The sequence below is a fragment of the Solanum stenotomum genome, chromosome 7, assembly GCF_019186545.1.
Source record: "Solanum stenotomum isolate F172 chromosome 7, ASM1918654v1, whole genome shotgun sequence".
Taxonomy (NCBI): Eukaryota; Viridiplantae; Streptophyta; class Magnoliopsida; order Solanales; family Solanaceae; genus Solanum; species Solanum stenotomum.
The window spans coordinates 30,476,815-30,500,590 of record NC_064288.1 but is presented as its reverse complement, the minus strand read 5'-3'; the positions used below and the strand labels follow the sequence as shown (position 1 = coordinate 30,500,590).

Here is a 23,776-nt window from a genome sequence, read left to right as displayed (position 1 = left end):
TTTTAATTTTCAAACTTGGATATGTGCCCTATTTGCTTATATTTTCCGCATATAGAATCGACTCTCCACCAATAGTACTTTTTTTGATGTGCTGTTTTTTGCAATGTTTACTCGAAGAAAACTTTTACTTTACCTCTTCAATATTTTTTGACTATCATGCTTGCCCTTATTTTTTTTGGTTGAATTGTTGCTTTTCTTTACGTAATATTGTTTTTGTATAGAGAGAGCTTCTTCACTGAACTTGTCCCATCTCATAGTCTTTCTTTGCTCTTGTACTTAAAGAGCACTCATTAGTTCACCTAATGAGCACTTTCTTAGGTCCTTGAATTTTTCAAGAGGGAAAATGTTAGAGTCAAATCTCTCGGGTGAGTTACAAGAATGATTGTTTCATCCTCCTGCATATTCAAGGACTCAAACTCTCTTTTCAAGTTCAACACTTGCATTTGACGTGTCCTATCGTCATCTTATATATTTTTTCAATATATCACAAACTTCTTTTGCTGTCTTACAAGCCTTGATTTTGTAGAACACGAACTGCCACAAAATTCTGCATAATAAACTTTGCCCTAAGATTTTTTTTGCCTTCTCTTCACTATTGGATTTCATCTAAGACAAGATATATAGGATTTGCCTGTAAACACATGTACAGGTCTATCTTCTGCCGTAATTTTTCGATTTCATAGGCTTTCAAAAAAAAGCATGCATCTTCACAAATCAAATTTGATAATTTTCACTAATGAAAGTGAAATGTGATTTTAAAGGTAGGTTGCTAGATGTCGTTTGTGTTGTCAATAAATTAAAAAATTTTGAGCCTATAAGATCAACAAGATCTCTGATGTCACTGTTAAAACAAAGACTATCTAAAGTTGAATTGAAGTATAAAAGTACAAACAACTCATTAAAATTCCAGCATATTATTAACTTGGAGAACATTAGAATTTACACAAAAAAGTCCTATCTAATAACCACTTACAAAGTGGATAAAAAAAATTAATAAGAAAATGTGTCGCTAACCACCATAAAAGGCCGCTAACTTTAGAAAGTTGAGCAAAAATGTTTGACTACGCATTTTGCTAGAAAATAAGAAAGCAATAAATTGAAATTATAAAAAAAGTTAAGCAACTAACTTTGACCGAGTATTTTCCTAGAAAATAGGAAAGCAATAAAGGGTTGTCTGTCACAACAGATTCTTGAGGAATATACATAAATCTAGAAGCAGTAAGATGGTATTATTGTACACTCGTATACAGCATAAAAGACAAGTCGTATAGACTTCCTACTAGTCATAGTGTACAAGCCAATGTTTATGCAGTGGAAGACAAGCTAATGTTAACGAGGTGTAATATTAAGAGTAACACCACTAATAAGATCACCACCTGATACATTGGATGATGATATAAATAGGTCTCCACTTCTAGTATTAGAAAATGAAGCTGATGATGTAGTTTCACTGAAACTGGCTTTATCATCCAAAGGATCAGCGTCAGTATATGGCATCATTTGGAGTATGGTTTCTAGCGTCCTAACCACCTCCAGCATTGAGGGTCTGTCTTCTGGTTTGTCCTGGCAACACTTCAGGGCCAACTCCACCATCTTCTCCGCACATTCGGAGGGGTAAGATCCCATGTTCTTATCCATAATGGAGAACATTACTCCCGATTTATGAGCCATTTTTACCTGTCATGGACAGTTAAGGGTTATATACATACACCTATGCTTTTATTGCTAAAATGCTAGACAAATATTCACTGTTTTTGTATTCCAATAAGTGTTCAGCCGACAGAAATACCTCACGGACAATGTTTTTTCCATGTGAGATAGGATGCATGCCAGTTAAGATCTCCAGAAATACAACCCCAACGCTGTAGACATCACTTTTATCTGTCATTTTACGGGTCAAGAAATATTCGGGATCAAGGTAACCCTGTGCATATACATAAGAAAATCAGTAAGATCATTGCACAATTATTTCCTTAAATCTAGAGCATAGACAGACTTACAGGTGTCCCCTTCACCATTGTTGACACATGATTAGGCAGAAGACCTTCATCATCCTGGACAGGTGCAAGCCGAGACAATCCAAAATCAGCAACTTTGGCAGTGAGTTTAGAGTCTAAAAGAATGTTGCTGGCTTTAATATCCCTGTGGAATATGGGTGGATCAGCTTCAGTATGGAGGTAAAGGATGCCCTTAGATGCCCCCAGTGCGATCCCCAACCTTGCTCCAAACTTCAAATTTTTTTTACATTTGGCTGTCAAATGATGGAAATCACCTACTTAGATAGCAATACAAAAGTTTCTTGAAGTTTATCACAGCCGCATAAAGAAACTAACAAATTTTCTTGTTCTGATAAGGAAAAAGAAGATGGAATCTATGTTTCTCTGACTATTAGATTTCCTGCGATATCTTTTCCATTATGCAACTTTTAGATCGATCACCACCTTGACAATGGTTTCTCCACAAACACAATAAAATACTGAAGCCTGTATTATCAATTCACCATAGTACTACTAATGACACAACATGTGCAAGGAACATCTATAAACATTGCAACTCCGCATTGGATCTTCACTACTAAACTAAAAGAAAGAAACTGAGGAGGATTAATCATATGAAAGCTAGAAACAACCAGGAAACAGTTCTTACCAGAAAGCCAGTCTCGCAAAGTTCCATTGGGCATGAACTCATAAATCAGCATCTGCAAATGTATACAGAAGACTCATAATTGCTCGACTATATCACTCTTTGTGCTAAACAAGAAGACTTCAGTAGCTCAAGAAAGCATTTAGTCTGCTACACATTCAGTCTGATCATTAGCAACTGAAGTGAGAAAGAATACAAGAAGGTTTATGATGCTACACTAAAGAAATATGACTAACTATGATTAAAAATGATGAATGGTGTGAATTATTAGTAACTAAAACAGTTGGAATTGAAAAGGTTTTCAGCTTTTGTCATACCTGCTCTCCTTCTTCGTCACAGTATCCAAGCAACACAACCAGATTACGGTGATGTAACCTTGATAATAGTTCTATTTCGGTCAAGAATTCCTTTTGCCCTTGCAGGGATCCTACTTTTGCTCGCTTGATAGCAACAACTGTTTTGTCAGCTAAAATTCCCCTAAAGACGGAACCATATCCTCCTTCACCAACTTGAGTTGAGGTATCAAAGTTATTAGTGGCCAAAATCATTTCTCTGAAGGTGAAACTTTTAACGCCATCTACTTTTATAGAGAGGCTTGAAGCTGCAAACAAAAACCCATAGTCATCAATTTTGCAGAAAGAATTAAAAATAGCAGACTTGATAAAGTAAAATTATAGCTAATCTAATAAGAGGACTTACACAAACGTTTTCTTGACAAGATCTTTTGATACTTAGCACGTCGTCTTGTGATTAATATAGTGGCAATAGAGGAAACAAAGGCAGCAAAAGCACCTGCTGCTACAATGCAAGCTATCACAACGCCTTTGCTTTGTTTTTTACCTTTCATTTCAGGATTCACTGCAGATAATATAAGAAATCAAAGCTCGTACAAAGGAAATCAAACAATTGAGCCATTATCTTGTCTGTGATAACCAAGCAGCCCTTGATATCACATCAAATCGGTGGTATTTCATGAGAAGACTAAGTACATTGAGATTGGCTGGTACTTTGTCGGAGAAAAGATGATCCCAAGAGATATTGTTACAAAATTTGTGAAGTCGAGTGATGAGTTTGCAAACATTTTCACCAAGTCCCTCACTGATCCTCATATTAATTACATCTTAACAAACTCGGTACATCTGACTTGTATGCACCAGCTTAAGGGGGGAGTGTTCGAATAGGATTGTGTATATTGTCCTACTTGGAAATGAATTGTAATGTAGAATCTATAAATAGGGCTCAATGTAATAAAATAATACATAATTTTAATACTCCCTCCATCCCATTTTATATGAGTTAGTTTGACTTAGCACGGAGTTTAAGAAAGAAAAGAAAACTTTTAAAACTTGTGGTCTAAAAAAAAGTGATAGATATTTGTGTGGCTATAAATCATTTCATTAAGGTAAAATTGACATTTTAAAACTAAATTATTACTTGATATAGAAATGTGTTATTCTTTTTGAGACTGACTAAAAAGAAAAGTAAGTCATATAAACTGGATAGAGGGAGTAATGTTTTTCTTCTTTATTTCTCACATGGTCTCAGATCCACACTGATCCCAATTTATTGTTTCCGGTGTTGAACCTCCCCTTATTATATTGTCCACGCTCCAATGTCAAGTCTTGGGAGTGCAGCAAGGTGTTGGAGTGACAAGGGTTATTCTCCTTATATGATTCTGGACAATCCCCTCCTCATGAGCTAGCTTTTTGGGAGGCCTAAGGTCCATTTTTTTTTATCCACTTTCATCCCAACAAAAACTGTAAGGGCTGAGACCTCCAGAATTGAAGCTCTTGAAGAGAGACTGGACCAAACTATCTAAGTTTGAACCCCTTGAAGTTTCAACCTTTTAATCAAGTAAGGTTCCTCAACGTAAAATATCTGAAGTCTTAAAAAATCTTTGGATATAAACAAAGACTTCATTGTCTTTTCAACCCAATATATATGAAGTCCTAAGAAGATCATGGATCATAGTCTTTTGTTGCTTATCTAAACTATTTGATTATATGAATTACGATCCTTATACTTGTTGACTAGAAGTGGCAATGATAGTCAAATATTTCAATCTTATCCACATGCTGCATGTCAATGATTCAATTGTCATGCAATTGTAGTAACACAGCCTAAGTTGTTACAAGTTGAATTAGAATCAATTTAAGCTGTGAATACTTACAGTGTGAATAAGGTCCGAGGAGTGTGAAGTTCAGGAGCTCATATGGTCCAAATAGGTGACTTCCTCGAAATTCCCAAGAGGCAAAAATCTCGCTGATACGAAGAATCTCACTTTCATTAAATGTATTGTCCCCAACCACCGGGAAAAGCTTCAAATACATCCTCAGACGAGGTCCTTTTTCCCAAAAATATGAATCGATCCACAATTGGTAAAGGTCCAACTGAAGGGAACTAGTCACATAAGATTCGAATAGTTGCTTGTACGGATCAAAATAAGAAATACTAGGACTTTTCAACCTGTACCCAATTCTAAGAGGTGAGGCACAAAAGCATGGTTTAGGTGATGCAGGAACATATTCATAATAGTTGTCAGTTGGACAAGCATGAATAGGACAAACACCACTTGGATTTGTTGAATTACTAGGCTCGTCGTCATCTGCTCCAAAGTCAGGGCCACAGTATTTACCAATGTTTCTGATACTTGTACTGCTGCAGATGGGATTGCTTTGGAACCTGGAAATTGTCTGATAAAGTTAGGGTAAGACTATGAAAATAATAAATGAATTTTAACATAGTACAAAATCTAAAACATTTTTATTGACATGTTTCTTTTGAGAAACATTGAGCAGATTTTCAATTAAGAATTCAAGATGAATTGACCTCATGAGATAGAAAGAGATCAGAAAGCAATTTTTGAAAGATGACCTCAATTCACTGTCAAAATCAGATATTTATGAATAATTGGACAACAAGAATGAGTGCATAACTGAAAACATGAACTCCAAAGACAGTAACAAAGATGTACAAGTAATTTTAGACCAATAACTCTTTTTGTTTGGCACAATTTCCATTCTCCACTTTCCTAAATGTGATGTTTTCCTTCTTCAAGAATTTAATGATACCAGTTTATATCATTTGTCTTGATGTGATATACTGCAGAAAAGCTCCCTCAGTTTCACAAACTATTAGAATCTAAGTTGCTTGGACTAGGGTGTGGGTGTCCGATACGGGTGCAGATCTAAAGGTCCGATCCTTCATGATATGATATAACTTTTAAGATTCAGGGATATAGATCCATGAATGGATGAATTCGCCTAAATATAATTAAAATATCTAAAAGAGTTATAAAACCTATATTATGAGATATTATGTGGAGAACTTGAAGAGAATCTTGGAAGGAGATCAAAAGAAAATGAGTGACATAGAAATTTCTATATAAAAGGTATTCCATTTTCTTCAATTTCACCTTAGCTTTTGTATTGATTATAAAAATCATTAAAACTGTCCAGACTTTCTCCATCAATTTTGGTCCAAATACCCAAAATCGGACACAGATCCCACACCCACACCCATATCCTGTCGACACGGGTGCGGCACCAAAAGTGAAGAGTCCGAGCAACTTAGATTAGAATTACATTGTGTCACATTAAAAAATCATCATAAGGCATGTAGTGGACTCAAATTTTACAGAAACTTCCTTCCTCTCCATTTGTTCAGGCCTCCTTTCAACGAATAAATGAGAGACTCAACAATAGACGAAAACTCCTTTTATGCTCATAGTTTCCCTCTATTTATATCATTTTACCTCCCCCCACCCCCCACCCCACACACACACACACTTCTCATTTATATTATTGGGTAAAACTTTGTACTTTTTCAAGATTTACGCTGATCAGGACCATAACCAATATTATAGGGCCCTTCATCATTTCATCCTTTTCCACTGCAACTAGATGAAAATATGTGACTAAGAATTTCAGAATTCCCTTTTCTATCTATACCTCCTTTTTAAGCATACTTAAATTTTTCAAACAATGAAAAAACTGATAACCACAAAGGTTCTCTCAACTCCTTGTTCTTTCCATTTTGTTTACATTTTATAAAGCACCATATATGAATTTGCTAAAAGCATGTGTATCGGTGTGTGTGGATAAAACAGAACAGAAGTGATTCCATGCATTTGTGCTTCTTCAAGTAATTTAAGTAATTGTTGTCACACACACGAGGAAAATCGACGTACTTTTCCTTTTTGGTATGGCATATTGCTTCTGTTATTCTAGTTTCTTTACCCATTTGTTTGTCCTATTTATGTGGCCCATGAGGACATAAACCGACATTCAAATTGTTCTATTTTTGAATTTGAAAGAAGAAATCATACCTTAGTGTGACATTTACAAGAGGTTCAAAAGCACCCGAAATGTTTGAAACTGAATTATTCCGCAGATCACTAGGTTTGCAAAATCAATGAAAGAGTTGTTAGAAAGAAATCCTCATTCAAAGGTTTGACTCTGGAAGTAAATACTTCTATTGAAATAAGATCTGTTATTTTTCTGCTTCACATCTTACATCACAAGTCTGGAAGTTGTATTAAAGATCTTGTTTTGCCAAATGTCAGTGGAAATGGAACCATTCAGAAAGTTGTTCTCAAGAGACCTGTGACAAATTTGTCCCACCAATTCGTTAATGGTACATTTCCTTCAGTGAAATAGTAGATATTGCAAGACAAAGTCCAGATTCTCACAGTTTCTGCAGGGAAGGAAGGAGAGAAAAGCTCTTGGGTATAGATCCATTAAGACGGTTATGTGATAGAATACTGCATCATGCATTTGAAATATACGTTAGAATATGCTAAGAAGTAAAAGGAACCCAGGCAATCCAGTTCAAATGCTGTGGAAACAAAAGCCAACATCTGTCAATTTATATAACTTTATGAAGAAACTATCGAGGCCAAATCAAAAGGCTTACATAGTTGTCATATTGTTGGAAAGCTTATTCTGTGGTATAGATCCAGAAAGTTGATTCCAGCTGAGATCACTGTATAGCAAGCAGAAGCTAGACATTTTCAGAGATCTACTAGTTGAACAATCTTGAAGTAAAAATATACAGATAAAGCTTAACAAAAGAAGAACAAAACAATAACAAACTTGCACTTACAGATAGCTTAGGTTTGCAATTCTGCTGAAATCAGGAATGGATCCTTGCAAAGAGCAATTTCTGACACTTCTGCAATATCAGAAACAGCATTTGATCTTCAATAAGTGTGCAAGATGAGGACCTAACTTCATGTTTATTTCTACCAACATGTTCTATCATGATAAAATATTCCATAATCTGTCTTTCAAAAATTCAAACATAATGTGGGAGTCCAAATATGTTTCGGTTTATTCCTTTCTCATATATAACTTTTTGGTAAGTTGTCTTTTCACAACATGTATCATGAATTCATTATATCTGTTATACCTTCATATCCTTTCTCTCCATCATCATCTAACATGTAAAGAAAAGTAAAAATAGAATAAGAGATCTGCTAGGATCGATGCAATTTAAAAAAGTTAAAGGTGGAAATTGAACTGATCACTATCAATATTAGCATCTTAGTCTTCAGATGTTTAGTGAACTTACTGAACCCTCACACCATTTTCCTGATAGACTGAATAGGAAAGAGAAACCACAACGCAAATAAAGGGTCAAACATTATCAAAAGAGAGAAAGGGAATAGAACAGATGAAGAAATGCACAAGCTGAAAGTCGAAAAGGGATACAAACCCAAGGGTGTGGCCTAGTGGTCGATGAATATAGAATCATGAAATCTAGAGTTTGAATCCTAGCTGACAAAAAAAGAGTTAGGCATCTTCTTCCTTATATGCCTAATGCTTAGAGGTAAATACAGGTATATATTGGAACAATCAAGGTCCTCACAAGACACCACCATAATCACGAAAGAAATGGCCAGGCGTTATACAATTAACAGCTCCATGAGCAAAAAACATATGTTTATCCAACTTTTCAATTATTGGCTTTAAAGAATACCTGCATTGGTTCATAATTTCACACCTTTAAAAATACAACGCAAGTTCCAAAATCTTACTCACAAGTAAACATAAATTTTAAATAACTATGCTATGCATTTCAGAGACCTAAATATACAGAAATGTAATGACACTTGATCTCCTTAGCTCTGTACGTTTACTACTTACAAGACAAAGCATTAGTCTTGGAAGCAATAAATGTTGTGTAAAATAAAATGTTTCTTGTCGAGCAAGGAAGATCTATACCATACGACATAGAGCTGAGGATTAGCATCAAGAGATAATAAGGACTGAAGATTATCGTTCAATGGCTTCCTTTTAATGGATACACAATATTCAAAACTTGTCTTAAACCAATTAACATAAATGGCACATTAAAAACGGAAGGGAAAAAGAAAACAAACAGAAGGATACTAGCTACAAAGGCGCTAGAGCTAAGTATAAGCAGAAAGCAAATTTCTATAGATATCTCACAAACAAGTATCAGGCTCCACAAATATGAGAACTCTATGAGAAAAGGAAAGGTAAAACTGTCATGTGTGACATGCGTGAAGATGCAATTTCAATGCTTATTCTAAGGAATGGTCAGACTGACAAATCCAATATATTTTATGGATTAATACCCGAGTCTCTAAACCTCATGATGAATGAGAGAGAACTAAAAAGATTTTAAATGTCATGGTGCATAAGCCTACACATACACATGAATTCATTTCCCTCATCAGTCTAGAATATAGTAGTTATACTAGCTCTTTCAAAGTGTGATTAACTGTATTGTCCCTTAGAGACAACACACGCATTCTCATCAACGGGATATAAAATAAGGAAAAATGAAAATAATAAACTAAAGGATATTTCCAAGGAGCATTTACAGTTTCAGTAGTGACGAAAGGTTTCCATAAGAAGCTGGAATCTCAGATCCACTGAAATTGTTATTGTCAAGTTGGCTGCATAAAGAAAAAGAGAATGAGACTCTAGTGTCTATGGATCACAGGAAAGGAAACTTCACACACATTGCATATATAAAAACTAAAGCAGCTAGATTACATGAAAGGTTTAAGCTGAAGGCAATTTACATCTCCATAAAAAAAAATTTAGTATCAGTTATGGCGAGGGATAGATAGATTTTACGATTTACAGTAATGAAAAACTCTGAAGATGGTGATCAGGAGTGTTCTTAAACTCTATATCTGTTACAAGATGTATCATAAAATATGCTTTGTGTTATGAGTTGTCTGGCTATTTGGTCGATAAAGTGAGTACAACTAAGATAAACAAGACAATGTCAGGCAATTTTATTTTATTTTTTATTTTTCAAAAAAATAACATGTCAATAGCCCTTCATAATCTATGACTAGTCTATTCTAATCTTTATTATTCAAACATGACTTTATGTTCTATTTATAAACGAACTAGCCAAAATTGTTAAACCACTTGACAGAAACACATACAGTGGAAGTTGTTTCAGCAATTAAGTACGACACAGTATAAAATTTACAAAAAGATAACTTGTCAAGATTGTTTAACCACTTGGTAGAAAACATTTGGTGAGGGTAGTATCTGCGATGATATATACAAGGAACTTACAGTATTGCCAGATCTGCGAGCGCAGAAAACTCGGGAGGAAGGTAGCCAGATAGATTGTTATTATCCAGAAGCCTGTTGAAAATTGTCATAAGACCATGTAGCAATCAGGTAACTAACAGAAACAGACTAATTTCAAGGGTTATGCCCTAGAAGCCTCTGAGATTATGTGTGTCAGCTTGAAAAGTGACAGCTAAGAGGAATCTTTCTTGTTAACTTACAAGTGAAGAATAGTGGACAAGTTGGAAAGCTCGTGAGGAATTTGACCACTCAGTGAATTGTTATTGAAGTGGCTGCAGACATATCATATGTTAAATTAAATAAAGAAGACGAAAATTTAGATTTGATTGCATCTGAAAGTTAGCAATCAAAGGAGTACTCACATATGTCTGATCTTATTTAAATTAGAAAAGGATTTTGGAATTTCTCCCGATATCTCATTCTGGTCTATCTGGAATCTATTGAGATTTGATAGATTACCGAGTTCATCCGCTAAAGATCCTGACAATTGGTTTCCATTCAAAAGCCTGCATGAACATTATTGCTCCAGGATCAAACCAAAATTGAGATCAATAATTTCACTAGCAAAAGGCTTCACTTTTTCCTCAATGAACTTTCCATCAAAAGAATTTTCCAAGTGCCGAAAATTCCTCAAATCTGCAGAATTCAGGTAAATCTTGTTCCTCTACAATAATAAACAATAAAGTATCTCCATCCCAAAGCGGAATACCTTAACTTATTCGAGAAAAACAATTAAGGCCTCCAATATGAGGTTACACAGGAATTATCAGCTATTAATAATATGAATTCATATTGAATCAGCCAAAGGTCAGGTTCTACTGTTAACAGCATAATAAATATAAACACTATTTTGATGTTATCTCAGCATTTGCTGGTGGGTGAGTAGAGGGGGATATGTGCAAGAAAATGACACTGGAAAATGGAGTTCAGAAGTCCATTAAGTCTAACTTACAAAAGTTTCAAAGTTGTGATGCTTCCAATCTCTTTTGGTATGCTCCCAGTCAAATTATTCCACATGAAATTTCTTGTTGTAAACAATAAGAAGAGTAAGTATCATAGATAAGAAAACAATGAAACCTATCATACTATTATTATCTGTAAAATATAATATTTGTTACAACTTACAAAATTCGAAGATGGGATAGTTGTCCGAGTTCAGGAGATAAACTTCCAGAGAGATTCATATTCATGAAACGGCTGTAGAAATAGTCAAGAGGAAGAGGTTTGACAGTCTTTCATACTTAGTCCATAAAAATAAAACCACAGATTTGACGGCCTTTCTTGTATTGCGGTCACACAACAAAAATAAAATATATTTTGTTTGAGGAATCTAAGGCAATGATAAAGAAACTAGAATGACGAGAGAAGTCAACTAACAGACTATAAATATTGTGTGCAGCTGATGGCCCTACATAGTGAACAAAAAATTGCTGATACCGTACACTACAGAATGCAGAAAAATAACCTACAGTTCCCTGACATGAAAGTACCCATCAGCATCAGAAATGTTGCAAAAAACTCCTGTCCAGTGTGAAGTACAGGGATCACCCCGTTTCCAATCATTCAGGTGCTTCATATTATCAATCAAACAACCCTTAACAGATATTAGAGCTGAAACTGCAAATAGGAACAAAACTTTGTTAAGTTTCAAAATAAACCACTATAAGGAGAAAGTATGCATGGCTTAACATTTCACAGATCAACGTGTTAGTTATATAAGGGACATGATCGACCAGATTTTTACCAGGGACTAATATGAGAAAGCAGATATCTAGTTGTCAAGTCTGAATTGAACTATTGGTATGAATTTAATATGATGGGTCATACAAGGAAAAAAATGAAACAATATGATACCAATATCATGAGTTCTTTCGTCCAAAAGAAAGTGCTTGGCCTAGCAGTATTAGTTGTGAAGCTCAAAAAGGAGAATATGGATGCCGGTGACTAAAGGTTAGAAGAAAGGCCGGTTGAAAGGAACAACAACAGTTGCAAAATACTTTTCCCAGATTGCCTCTGCCCTTTGACGTACCAAAAGTCCCAAATATGAAGCATGATGTTGACATGGATCTCTTTCTGCCTTCAGTAAATCCGAGAGCCTTAACATTAGCGTGTAGAAAACATGGACCTCACTGTCATTCTCACACTTCTACCTGTATGTGCATGTGGGCTTATCTTTCCTTAGTGAGCAGTGAACAGCCTTTGATGAACAACCAACCAAATAAAAAACCTGTGTTCTGGCAGTAAAACTGAATTCCAAATAAGTTAAGCAGCATGTAGTCAAGGATGATTACCTAGAAGAACAATATAACTTCTAGTGATGGAATAACTTGCACCAGAAGTTAAGACAAATCTCCCCTGAACATACCATTCCCTCATTCTATCCTTCAAAGATTTTGATTTCCTCCAATACAAGCTTCATCCAAAGGGGCCATGTGAGTCCATATACTAGTATCAGACTTTATATAATTTCCATGCACCCATTTCACCTATAGTGAATCTTTTTTCATGACTATTTGCCACAACAACTTACCAACAGAAGCCATGTTCCACAGCCCACAACCTTTAATATTCAGCCCTCTATTCTTTTTAGGTAGACAGGTTCTGTCCCAGGCAATCAAAGACACCTTCCTCTTTCAGCTGTGCTTCCCCATAAATATTCTCTACACTTCATTCACTACACTCTGTCGTCAGATGAAAACTGAACCCCAAAAATTATGTATAGAAAACAGAACAGCAATGATCACATGTAGCCTCCCTGCATAAGATAGTTGCCTAGCATATGTAGTTTTAATTCTCACTGGGATCTTCTCAATGAGTAAATGGCAATCTAGCTTGCTCGACATTTTAGAGGATAAGGGCATTCCTAAATATCTAATAGAAAGCACCCCCTGTGAGAAACCTGTTACGGTTAATAGCTGCTCCTTTATCTGATCATTCATACTTGCAACGGATATGTTAGATTTGTCCATATTTGCTATCAATCCAGTGGCTGCACTAAAGTGTGCTAAAGCTTCTTCAATCCTTGTCACTGACTCCACTTCACCATGAGATCATCAGCAAATATTGAGTGAGTGGAGAGACTTACACATAGGATGAAACTTGAAATTTGGCTGCATACTCATACATTTCAGAATCCTTGAGATCGAATCTCACCACAACTCATATCAAAAAGAATTTCCACGTGTTTGGCCCATGAAAAAGAATCAAGCCCACAGTGGGGTCATGTTGAGAATACAATTAAATAATAAAAGTGTGTTCTTTCAAACAGCTTAAGCTTTTAGATCAGATAGTCACGCAATTCAACATGGTAGGCAGAGATCCATCGAATCTCGATGCCACCCATATTAAAAAGAACCTTAACATGCTTGGCCCATGAAAAAGAATCAAGCTTGCACGTGAGGGGGCATGTTGGCTTGCAAGATGTCTTCATCATTATGTATTACAAAATAAGTGAACACAGAATTTAGTTAGACGAAACAAGTTAGTGAGAAGAAAACGCTTTAGGCCACACAAGCACGGGGTAGTGCAAGAAAGATAATTAAAGCTTTAGAGTGTCCACTACCGTAACCTTACAATTGAGGTCTTGCACAGAATGTCTTTATCAGTTTACAATTTCACATCACAACTTTTCAATAATTAGAACACGTACGAATTTCAAATGAATATAAGTCAGTTAGAAAAAAATGCTTTAGGGAACCCGAACAATGAATGTACTCAATAATATTGCAAGTATGACAATTTAACCATTAGAAGAAAGCCCACCTTCAGAGGGGTCGGTTGTTTGAGCAGCCACAAGAAGCATATAGCAATGAATTGCTGCAGTTAAAACATATATACAATATCTGAGTCCCTTCATCTTGAAGACCTATAAACATTCGAGGCAAAAGATGAGTCAGGTGATAACTTTCCACTAATAAAGCTAGAAATTACCAAAACATACCTCTATAGCCAGATTCACTACAAGATCCTTTTAGTGGCTAACTAAGGATTTAACTAAGCAAAATTCAAATCTATATTTTGTACACAACCTTGTGGCCTAAAGCCAGTCCTCATTTCGTAAAAGAATACAAGTGGAAGGTTACATAAGATACTATAGTTGATGGAGATGTTTTACTCAGTCGGTGAGCATTCTTTTCCCTACATAGTAAATTTATAAGCAATGAATCTGGTAGTGAATGGAACCCAAAAGGAGTAAGTTGTACAGACTAATAACTATTTTAGCAAGTCAAATTTTTTATAAAAAATAAAAGCTAGTGTTCAAGTTCATGGTCTTCTTTGTTGATTCATTCGAGGAAAGCAGTTACTCTTCAGAGTAAAAGTTTGCCACAACTGTTTGGATTAAACATTTGGAACGAACAAGCTAGATAGCCTGAAACAATACCCAAAAACCACAAAAAAAAATATAAAAAAATTGAAATCTTAGGAACGAGAAGTTGAATGAATACTTGGAATTGCTGGGTACTAGACAAATATTCCTTCGTTAGTGCTTGACAGGCAATTTTGTTTGACAATTGTTTGTCAGGCAACGCATGTTTACACTGTTAAAGTTTTTGACACAAGTTATGCTACCGAAAAACAAAAATCAAACATCAATAAGTGGACCTCAAAAGATTTTACATTAAATAGCAGGGGAGGGGCTAGACTAGACTCATTAATTTGGATCAGTTCATTTCTTATATTAATAACAGTTCGTTCTGTTAATTCATGAATGAAAAATCAATAAGTATTTGTTGAAATAGAATTAGTACAAGTGTTTTTACTCTATAAGAAAAAGAAAAGAGGTGCAAAAACATTAGCATACCTGAGGTGAGAGAAGGAGGAATGATTTCCCTTGGTTAAAGTAAAGCCTGGAGAAGAAAGAAGTTTATGATGCCTGTTACTTGGTAGGATTCATTATAGCCCAATAATAATAATAATATAGTACAGAAAAAGTAAGAGATGGCATCGTTGTCGTTGACATGGTTGATCCATAAAATAGTTGGGTAGAAAGAGAGATATTTATTAACAAAAAAAAAAAAAAAAAAAAGGGGAAAAGTAAACTGATTTGTTGTAGAGAGTTGTTGGGTTTTGGGTGATGATTATCGAATCACTAAGTTAAACATTTGTTTCAAGTAAGAAGGAAAAAAAGTTAAGGGGTCATTTGGTAGAGTGTATAAGAATAATGTTGAATATGATGTATTAGTAATGCATGCATTAGTAATGCTTGCTTGCATTAGTTATGCTTGCATTATTTCTTATACATTGTTTGGTTGGATGTATTGGAAATAGCAAGCCTTGTATAAAGACTATTAAAAAAATATTGTTTACAAAAATACCCCCACATTCTTTTACAAAAATAATAATAATAATAATAATAATTATTATTATTATTATAATTATTATTATAATAATTATTATTATAATTATTATTATTATTATAATTATTATTATTATTATTATTATAATTATAATAATAATTATTATTATTATTATTAGAGGGTAGTTTTATCATTAGTTAATCTAATGCATGCATTAAAACCATTGCATTGCTAATACCTAGAAATCCATGGTATTAGCAATACACACCTTAATACACAATAGAGTGTATAACTAATGCAAGCATTAGTTATACATAGGTTGGAAAAGAGTACCAAACAAGGTACTAGTAATACACAATGCTAATGCATGCGTTATTTTTCCTAATACACTCTACCAAACGACCCCTAGAGTGTTAGAACAAGACATAAAATATGTATAATTAGAGGTTAACATTTGACCAATCAACGAGATAGGCTGATGTTGACTCTTCCTTTTTTTTTCATTGTCGCAATGAATGTACAATTTCCAACTACGCAGCCGCCTATTATTTCTTTCGCAAGAAAATCTTAAACTTTTTATTTATCGGCTTCATAATCAATAGGGTTAAAATGATAAATTTATTATATTAATCATTATTTTTTTTAATTGATGTTTTCAATTCAAAAGTGGATAAGTAATTATGGATAGAAGGAATATTTATGAATAGGGGTGTCAAAATGAGTCCCAATATAGATAACTAGTCTAATCGGTTCAGTATTTTAACAAATGGGTTCCGCATAATTTAAATTGGGTTTAATTTGGGAAACTTACATAAATATACAATATTAAAAAAAAAATTACATTTATAGCAATAACATTTTTTTTCTCATTTGATCACTTTTAATACATTTATAATACAATTTTAATACATATTACAAAGAACAATTTATTATTCACATATAATACAAGTTTTTTTAATGGATAATACATTTATCACATATTTTAATACACTTATAATACAATGTGTCAATTTCTTATCAAACAAGCATAATATATTTTAACAAATAATTATAATACATATATATTGCATACATAATTCACTTTTAATACATATTGCAGAATTAACATATTATTGCTAAAAATGGTAATAAATAAAAAAATATCGCTAAAATTAGTAATTATTTATTAAAAGGTACCCATCCAAATATTTTTTCCTAATTTCAACGGATTCAAGTCTTAATCCATTTTAAGAGAATCATCAATTGAGCCCAATTTAATATCTAATTTCAATTCGCTTTAAGACTCTTTGTTTCCATTGAAGTAATGTATATTCCTATATTAAATGTATGAATTACTATTTATTTTATATCTTTTAAAATTTAGTTATCTATTTGTAACTTTTAAAAAAAAATTGAGTTGAAATTCAAATTGTGGTTATAAAAGTTAAATAACGGTATGTTAAAATTATTGAGATCAAGCGGATCAAATTAGACGGGTCTTGACCCAATGCAATTTTTAGCTCATTTGAGCTAAAGTAAACTTGGGCGGGTCAACACTCAACCCAATATCTATTTCAACACATTTTAATATCTCTAATTTCAATCTAATCCTCTCATTTGACACTTTAGTTATGAAGCGGTCTTAATATGTGTTACTGTATGTAAAAACAAGCTCAAAATAATTTGATATTTATCTATATATATGATATATTATTATATTAAAAATGAATAGGCCATAAGTCAAAACTCAAATTGCTAAAATGTCCCTTTAATTAAATATATGTTTTACTAATCTAACATTATAAGTATTTTGAAAAAAATAATTAATGAAACTCTTGCGAAGAGTGTTTAATTTGCCTCCAGATAGATGCCTTTCTCTAAGGGTCTAATGTCTGTTTCAAATGACATTTTATTTATTTATTTATTTTAACATGAAAAGTCTTCCCCTTGTCATTTTCATAACTGCTTAATTATGTACGTAAAGCTTCAATTCATTTTCCCCCTCTTTCTCATGAGGTCTTAATTTTTTACAATATATATACTATGAAATATTACGAAATATTTCTGGAAACTCATGTACAATCAGAACTAACTCAAGAATAGGGGTTTCGGAATATGTATCCCAAACCCTAACAAGATGATAAATGCAACCCTTAGAATTCATTTTTCTAGCATTTAGGCAAAATATAAACTGACCCTTAAGAGCATAATTTCCCCATTTCCATTCTAAGATAGACTCGTTCGGACCCTGAAATGTGACCAATTGGGTCATACGATCTATGGAAGCATAACAAGAATGAATTTAATCCATTCCAAGAATAACATCAAAATCTAACATATCAAGTTCTACAAGATCAACATGAGTGACTCTATGAGAAACATAAACATGATAATTTCTATGAACTCTCTTAGAAACAATAGAATCTACTCCTCTAACAAATGACAATGTAGCACGCAGATTGATCAAAGTATACATATCAAAATGAAAAACTTCCAACATATCGGTCACAACATCGGGAGAACCCTCATGATCCTTTCAAGTCTAAAGTGCATAAAATTTATTATGACGAGGAGCACCTGAACCATAACCACTAGGTTGAGCCTGCTTACCATCTCTTACCTTAGTGGCAAGCAACATACAATCTCTTATCTTGTGACCATTCTTACCACAATTAAAGCAATCATTTGTACTGGCTAAGGATTTTTCTGAGTGACTCTTGCCACACCTTTGGCAAACGGGAATAGAAGATTCATTACCACCACCTCCTTGAGGCTTAGGGTTAGACACTCTATCTTTAGTGAACTTAGGAGCCGGAGCATTTGACGATCCATGACCAAAGAACTTTTGTCGGAATTGAGAACGACCATTTCCACCAAACCTAGAATGAGAAAAGTCACCATCACCGGTCCTTACTCTCTTTGATTCCCTAGACTTCTCTTTTAGTTTTTCCTCTTTAAATTGTTGGACATGTATCATCAAAAATGAGATATCCATATCCTTAATCAGCATGGTGGTACGACACTCCTTAACCACCATTTCTGACACACCGACAAGAACTTACTCATCCTTACCCTAGAGTCGGCAACCATAGTTAAAGCATACTTAGCCAATGAGAGAACTTGAAAGAATACTTCTTCACACTCATATTTCCTTGATGAAGATTAATGAACTCAAGCACTTTTTGTGTCTTTCATATGAAGAGGAAAGAAACTATCAAGAAAAGTTCCTTTGAATTTCTCCCAATCAAGAGGACTTGCATCAATAGCCCTCTCTTCCTTCCATTGGTTGAATCAAACTTGAGCAACATCCTTGAGTTGATAAGCGACCAATGTTGCCTTCTCTACCATTGATACTCTCATAATCTCCACTATCTTATAAATCTCATCAATGAACTCTTGAGTATTCTTATCAACTTTCGACCCATGAAACTCCGAGGGATCCATCCTAGTGAAGTCTCTTAGCCTTATCACTATTGTACCCATTTTTCGATTCATGGGAGCAATGGCCTCTCTATTAGCTTGGGCCGTCATAGCTTGAACCAACACTTGGAAAGTTGTTCGAAATTTGGCATGAGTCACTTGCTTGGCCAAAGGATCAATAGGTACTTGAGGAACCTCAGTCTCCACATTCCTTATTGCATTAGCTCTTCGAGGAGGCATATCCTGAAATTCATTGGACAAGAGTTAGGAGAAATATCTTTATAACGATGAACTCTGTGACACCACTTTAGAATAGTGAAAGAATTTAAGTTTCCTAAACTCTTTGAAGTCTTCTATTCATAAATGTGGCGCACTTCACACTTATGAACAAGACTCTACTCAATGCGGCTTTTCATACATCCTAGAATCTTTCAAATTAAAACCTGATGATTTGAATACTAAGTTTGTGACGACCCAAAGGCTACCCTAAACGTGACATGATGAATAATATCCCGAGAGACCTTAAACAAGACACTTACATACGAATAATGTAATGAAGCACAATTTAAGAGATATAATCAATATAGGTCTCAAATCATAGAATGACATAAAAGATACCAACAGAGTTCATAAGCAATTTGCGGAATACTACTAAGTTTGATACAAGCCTTTCTAACACCATGAGAGACGTTGAGACGTAACCCTACACCACATACAAGTATGAAACAAAAGACATCAGAAGTAGTAAAGGAGCATTAATGGCCTTGTCCTCGGAGCATGAGAACTCAACAATCCAAGTAGTCAATCTAAGCAATCTCGAGCTAAGCACTTCTAGGAGGAGAAGCATCCAACTCTATATTATGAAACAAACTTCATAAAACCAAAATTCATCTGACTTCCCACGATACCATTCTACAATTTGTTGTCTACTCTACGGACCATAGACCCCTCAGTAGAATCCAAATCCAAGTCCACAATTTCAGCAAGTCTAGATCACTATACAGATTAGTCCTATGACCTGTCAGAAATCCTATGGTTCGTCATGTCCATTCATCGGTCATACATCAGAGACTTCATATTTCCAAAATTCAACTCAAGTTCTATGACTACCTTTATACGACCCGTCAAACCTCATACAGTCTGTAGATAGGACTTGTAGATCCAAATACTAGTGCCAAAACTAAACTTTTCCTTTGTTATTCAACTTTCCAATTATTGAGGTGTTACAACATCAAACTCTAGCATATCCAATATTAGTAAATCTACCTAAGTCTACGGAACCATAAACATCACAGAACAAGTATGATACACATAGGCTACTACTATAGAATCTCTAATTAGGGTAGCAACATAAATCGGGGAATCAAGGATACCACAATTCAGGTCAAGTCCCAACGTAAGTTTAATAGATAAATATAAATAAGTGGAACCCAGATCAAGTAAAATAGAAGTCATTCGGTCACACACAAGAATAGTACATGTTATCACTGTGTTTGACACCTCAGCCTTTGTCCTTCTCAGAAAAGCGTAACACTAAGCTATATTATCATTACAGATAGTCCTTCTACCTAGTTGCACCACTCCTCTCTCTACATTACTATTTTCTTGGCCTCTCTAATTAACTCATCGACCATCATGTAAAGGTCCTCTACAATTATTACCTCTACCTCTTCGGACTACTACTGTAGTATATTGTCACGCCCCGAACTAGGGGAGGCGTGACTAACACTCGATACCTTATGCAATCGAGTTAGCTACTGAAACATACCAACTGAGGGCCTAAAATGTCGGGCAGCATAACATCTAAAATATTAAGCCTAGACCATTAGGGTCATAACCCGAATAACAACTCATATAGACAAAGGTAGACAAGCCAAAAAATTAATAAAGTACTAGCTGGCCGACGAGGACACAATTGAGAACATACACACATACATACATATCTATACATGCCAACCCTATGTGGCTAGAAACTGGAAATGACAGAAAGAAACCCAGATTATTGTGTCCACAATAGCCTCTATGAGTATCATAAGCACTAGTCGAGACAAGGCCCCGACTATACCCAAATTGTACAACAAAATTAAACATCCTATGAAAGCTCCAAGAAGAGGTGGAGCTTACCAACTCACAGCCGAATCACGAATCATAGTGGAGGGGTCAATTAGAATCCCTACCTAGACCTGCACGCATGAAACAAAAATGCAGCGTCCCCAGGCAATGGGACGTCAATACGGATAAAAATGTACTGGTATGTAAGGCGGAAAATATACTCATAAATAACTGCTATAAAAAGGGTAATAAAGATACCACCTAAAACAGAAACTCTGATAGCCCTATGGTTGACATCCTACGTTGTATGAATTAATTATGCATGGTATGCTCGCATAATCGTATGTCGTGAATACATATATATAGATGCAAATGCATGTCATACCCAACCAAGTGATAGTAATGGTGGTGCCTTCTGGTAGCGAATCGGCATCATATTCGCCAACTTGTGTCCATCTGTGTCTCATACGTATAAATATAGGCAATAGGCCCCATACCTTCCGATTATAGCTCGGAAGTAGAATGCATATCATGTAATGTCATGGATTCGTAATGCATTTTCATTACCTGAATCATGTTACCAATATTGGCTCGTTGGTACTCTTGTCCTCATAATCTTATCACATGTAAAAAGCTCGTATAACCATATGCTTGTAGATTTAACTAGAACAGTTAAATCAAATTAAGAAAGGTAACTTAAACATGAGAATGCTCATAAAGATTTAAGGTGTTTCACCTAGTTTTTATATATGTTTCCTTAGTAATTTGTAAAAGAAAGTATTTAAAAAAAAACATGTCCTTTAGTAGTCTAAACATACGAGTTACATTTAAGAGTTTCGGAAATCGACAAATTATTTTTAAGGTTTTCAAAAAAGAAGAAAGTAGCGAGGAAGAAGGATTGATTTCAAACTCTTAATGTTCCTCCCTAATATTTCTATGTTACAACACCTAAAGAAGAAGAATACTATATACACACGGACCTACAATCAAGGGAATCGACAAAATGACACATAAACGCCGAGTAACCTATATAACCGAACGAGTGGAATATCAACATAATGGAGTCACAAAAATACGCCAGCTGCAATCCTAATGCCTTTCACAGAAGGTCTTTCTAACAATAGAATAGTAAAACAACCTTTCACTATTTAGGATTCAAAAATTCATGCTCAAAGGAAGTAACACTTAGCCTTAACATACCTCAATTCTGGGTCCTGTAGTATTAATATGGATTGTAGCCCTTCCTTAGAGTATGTAATCTACATGAAGTCATGTCACACAACCATTACAGGCAGAATATTAACACGTCAGGGTCAAAGTAGCAATTTAGAGCTTATTAGCAGAGTAATTAGCTCACCAGGTGCATTTTAAATGTATGTTTCATTACCTTTTCTTCTCCAAATTAAAACCCCAAATTAATGACGTAACATAAATTTTTGCAGAAGCTATTAACAAGTGGAAGCCTACGCAATAGTCAACAATAACCAAAGAGAGTATGCCAATAATAAAAACTCTGTGTATCGCCACACCCTTCCTTTCCAACCACAAAATAACCACAACGAAATCCAAATCATGAGTCATCAAACCAATAAATCCAAAAACAATATATGTAATACATTCCTATGATGGTTCAATATAACCATAATAACTCGAACTTACGGCTTTCAATCACCATCCTGTGCGTTCGTCCAATAATTACGCTTGGAATCATGTCTTTCTCTTCATAAGCAATAAGAGAATAAAAGGGAAGAATCTTAACTTAAAATTGATGGAGCTTATAGTGTTGTAGCATATCTCCTCAATTACAAAGAGTCTCCTCAAACACAAGACGTTGAACCAAGAATAAGTCATTTGAAAATCACAATGCAATAATAGAATCAACGTTACACTTATTTATCTTACAATTAGTTACCCATCTATACTTCTTCTTCTCTTCCAGACTCATATCAACAACAACCACACAGAAACAATTAATTTCCAAAAATTCCAGCAACAACAACATCAGAAAATACTTCAAAAATAGCCCAACATCACATAACTATAAAAATACAATTTTCCAGCTGTCTATTCGTTTTCTTGCTTAAATAACATAGCTATAACTTGGACTCACTCAATAAAATGAAGGGTGAGAATTATTACCTCCAAACAGAAACAACACCACCTAAAAATGAGACTCTCTCACCACGAAGAATACTTTAAATCACAATCAATGAGGAGGAAAGAAGTAACATAATCTCTATGAACATTCAGAGAGTGAATCCACGTTGAAATCTTGTATATATTTGCTTGGATGATAGGGGAACCTTTAGAGAGGATTTAGGAATGTTTTCGTCTTATTTGGTCAAAAAATGAGTTTAAATGAAGGGAAACCAAATCTTATAAAGCTAAATCGACATAGGGCGAGGGACCCACCTTTACGTGCCTGCTTGTGCAGTTTCATAAAAATATGAATATCTCTCAATTCTGAAGTTGTATGGACAAATGGTTTAGTGCGTTGGAAAGTAGACTCGTAGACCTTCAATTTAGTATATTGGAGTTCTTCTAAAGCTTTATAGATTGGGATATAATCTCGGAGACATTTAACCCAAATTTAAGAAAATTTATCAAAGAAACTTACTCTCACTTTTGCCAACTTTTTATTTCCCAACTTGCTTGACTTCAAAACTTAACTTACGATCATTGGGCGACTATATAACCTTATAAAACACCCTTCTTAGCATATAAGACACTCTTTGTCTTACCCCAAAGGTACTGGATAACTTGAACTTTCCGAAAGGGCGGGATGTTAAAAGAGTCATTCTT

At 34.6% G+C, this 23,776-nt stretch overlaps 1 protein-coding gene across 3 annotated transcripts; it reads right to left on the bottom strand.

Moving 5' to 3' along the window:
- Window positions 1-1,175: 1,175 nt before the first annotated feature.
- On the bottom strand, window positions 1,176-15,164 carry LOC125870740 (probable LRR receptor-like serine/threonine-protein kinase At1g06840). 3 transcript variants are annotated; one of them, XM_049551239.1, is made up of 21 exons: window positions 15,028-15,164; window positions 13,989-14,091; window positions 11,696-11,843; window positions 11,352-11,423; window positions 11,179-11,250; window positions 10,589-10,732; window positions 10,427-10,498; window positions 10,209-10,280; window positions 9,494-9,568; window positions 7,747-7,815; window positions 7,558-7,626; window positions 7,334-7,405; window positions 7,159-7,245; window positions 6,971-7,039; window positions 4,814-5,325; window positions 3,343-3,501; window positions 2,961-3,244; window positions 2,647-2,698; window positions 2,001-2,251; window positions 1,790-1,924; window positions 1,176-1,677 (listed from the first exon to the last, which is right to left on the bottom strand). In XM_049551239.1, the coding sequence occupies exons 2-21, from the start codon at window positions 14,080-14,082 to the stop codon at window positions 1,330-1,332; spliced, it is 2,856 nt and encodes a 951-aa protein (XP_049407196.1). In that variant the 5' UTR covers window positions 14,083-14,091; window positions 15,028-15,164; the 3' UTR covers window positions 1,176-1,329. The 3 variants fall into 3 exon arrangements, with proteins under 3 accessions (XP_049407196.1, XP_049407199.1, XP_049407198.1); XM_049551242.1 differs by having other exon boundaries at window positions 11,692-11,843; window positions 15,028-15,090; XM_049551241.1 differs by lacking the exon at window positions 15,028-15,164 and adding an exon at window positions 14,672-14,689.
- Between the last annotated feature and the right edge of the window lie 8,612 nt (window positions 15,165-23,776).

Bases quoted from the DNA above. Each gene is read 5' to 3' on its own strand.
- LOC125870740 (XM_049551239.1), bottom strand. From the start codon at position 14,082: ATGAAGGGACTCAGATATTGTATATATGTTTTAACTGCAGCAATTCAT. The intron at 10,733-11,178 runs GTAAGTTAGACT...ATGTTCATGCAG, and splicing joins ATCACAACTTTGAAACTTTT to GCTTTTGAATGGAAACCAAT. The intron at 7,406-7,557 runs GTAAGCCTTTTG...TGCATGATGCAG, and splicing joins TCCAACAATATGACAACTAT to TATTCTATCACATAACCGTC.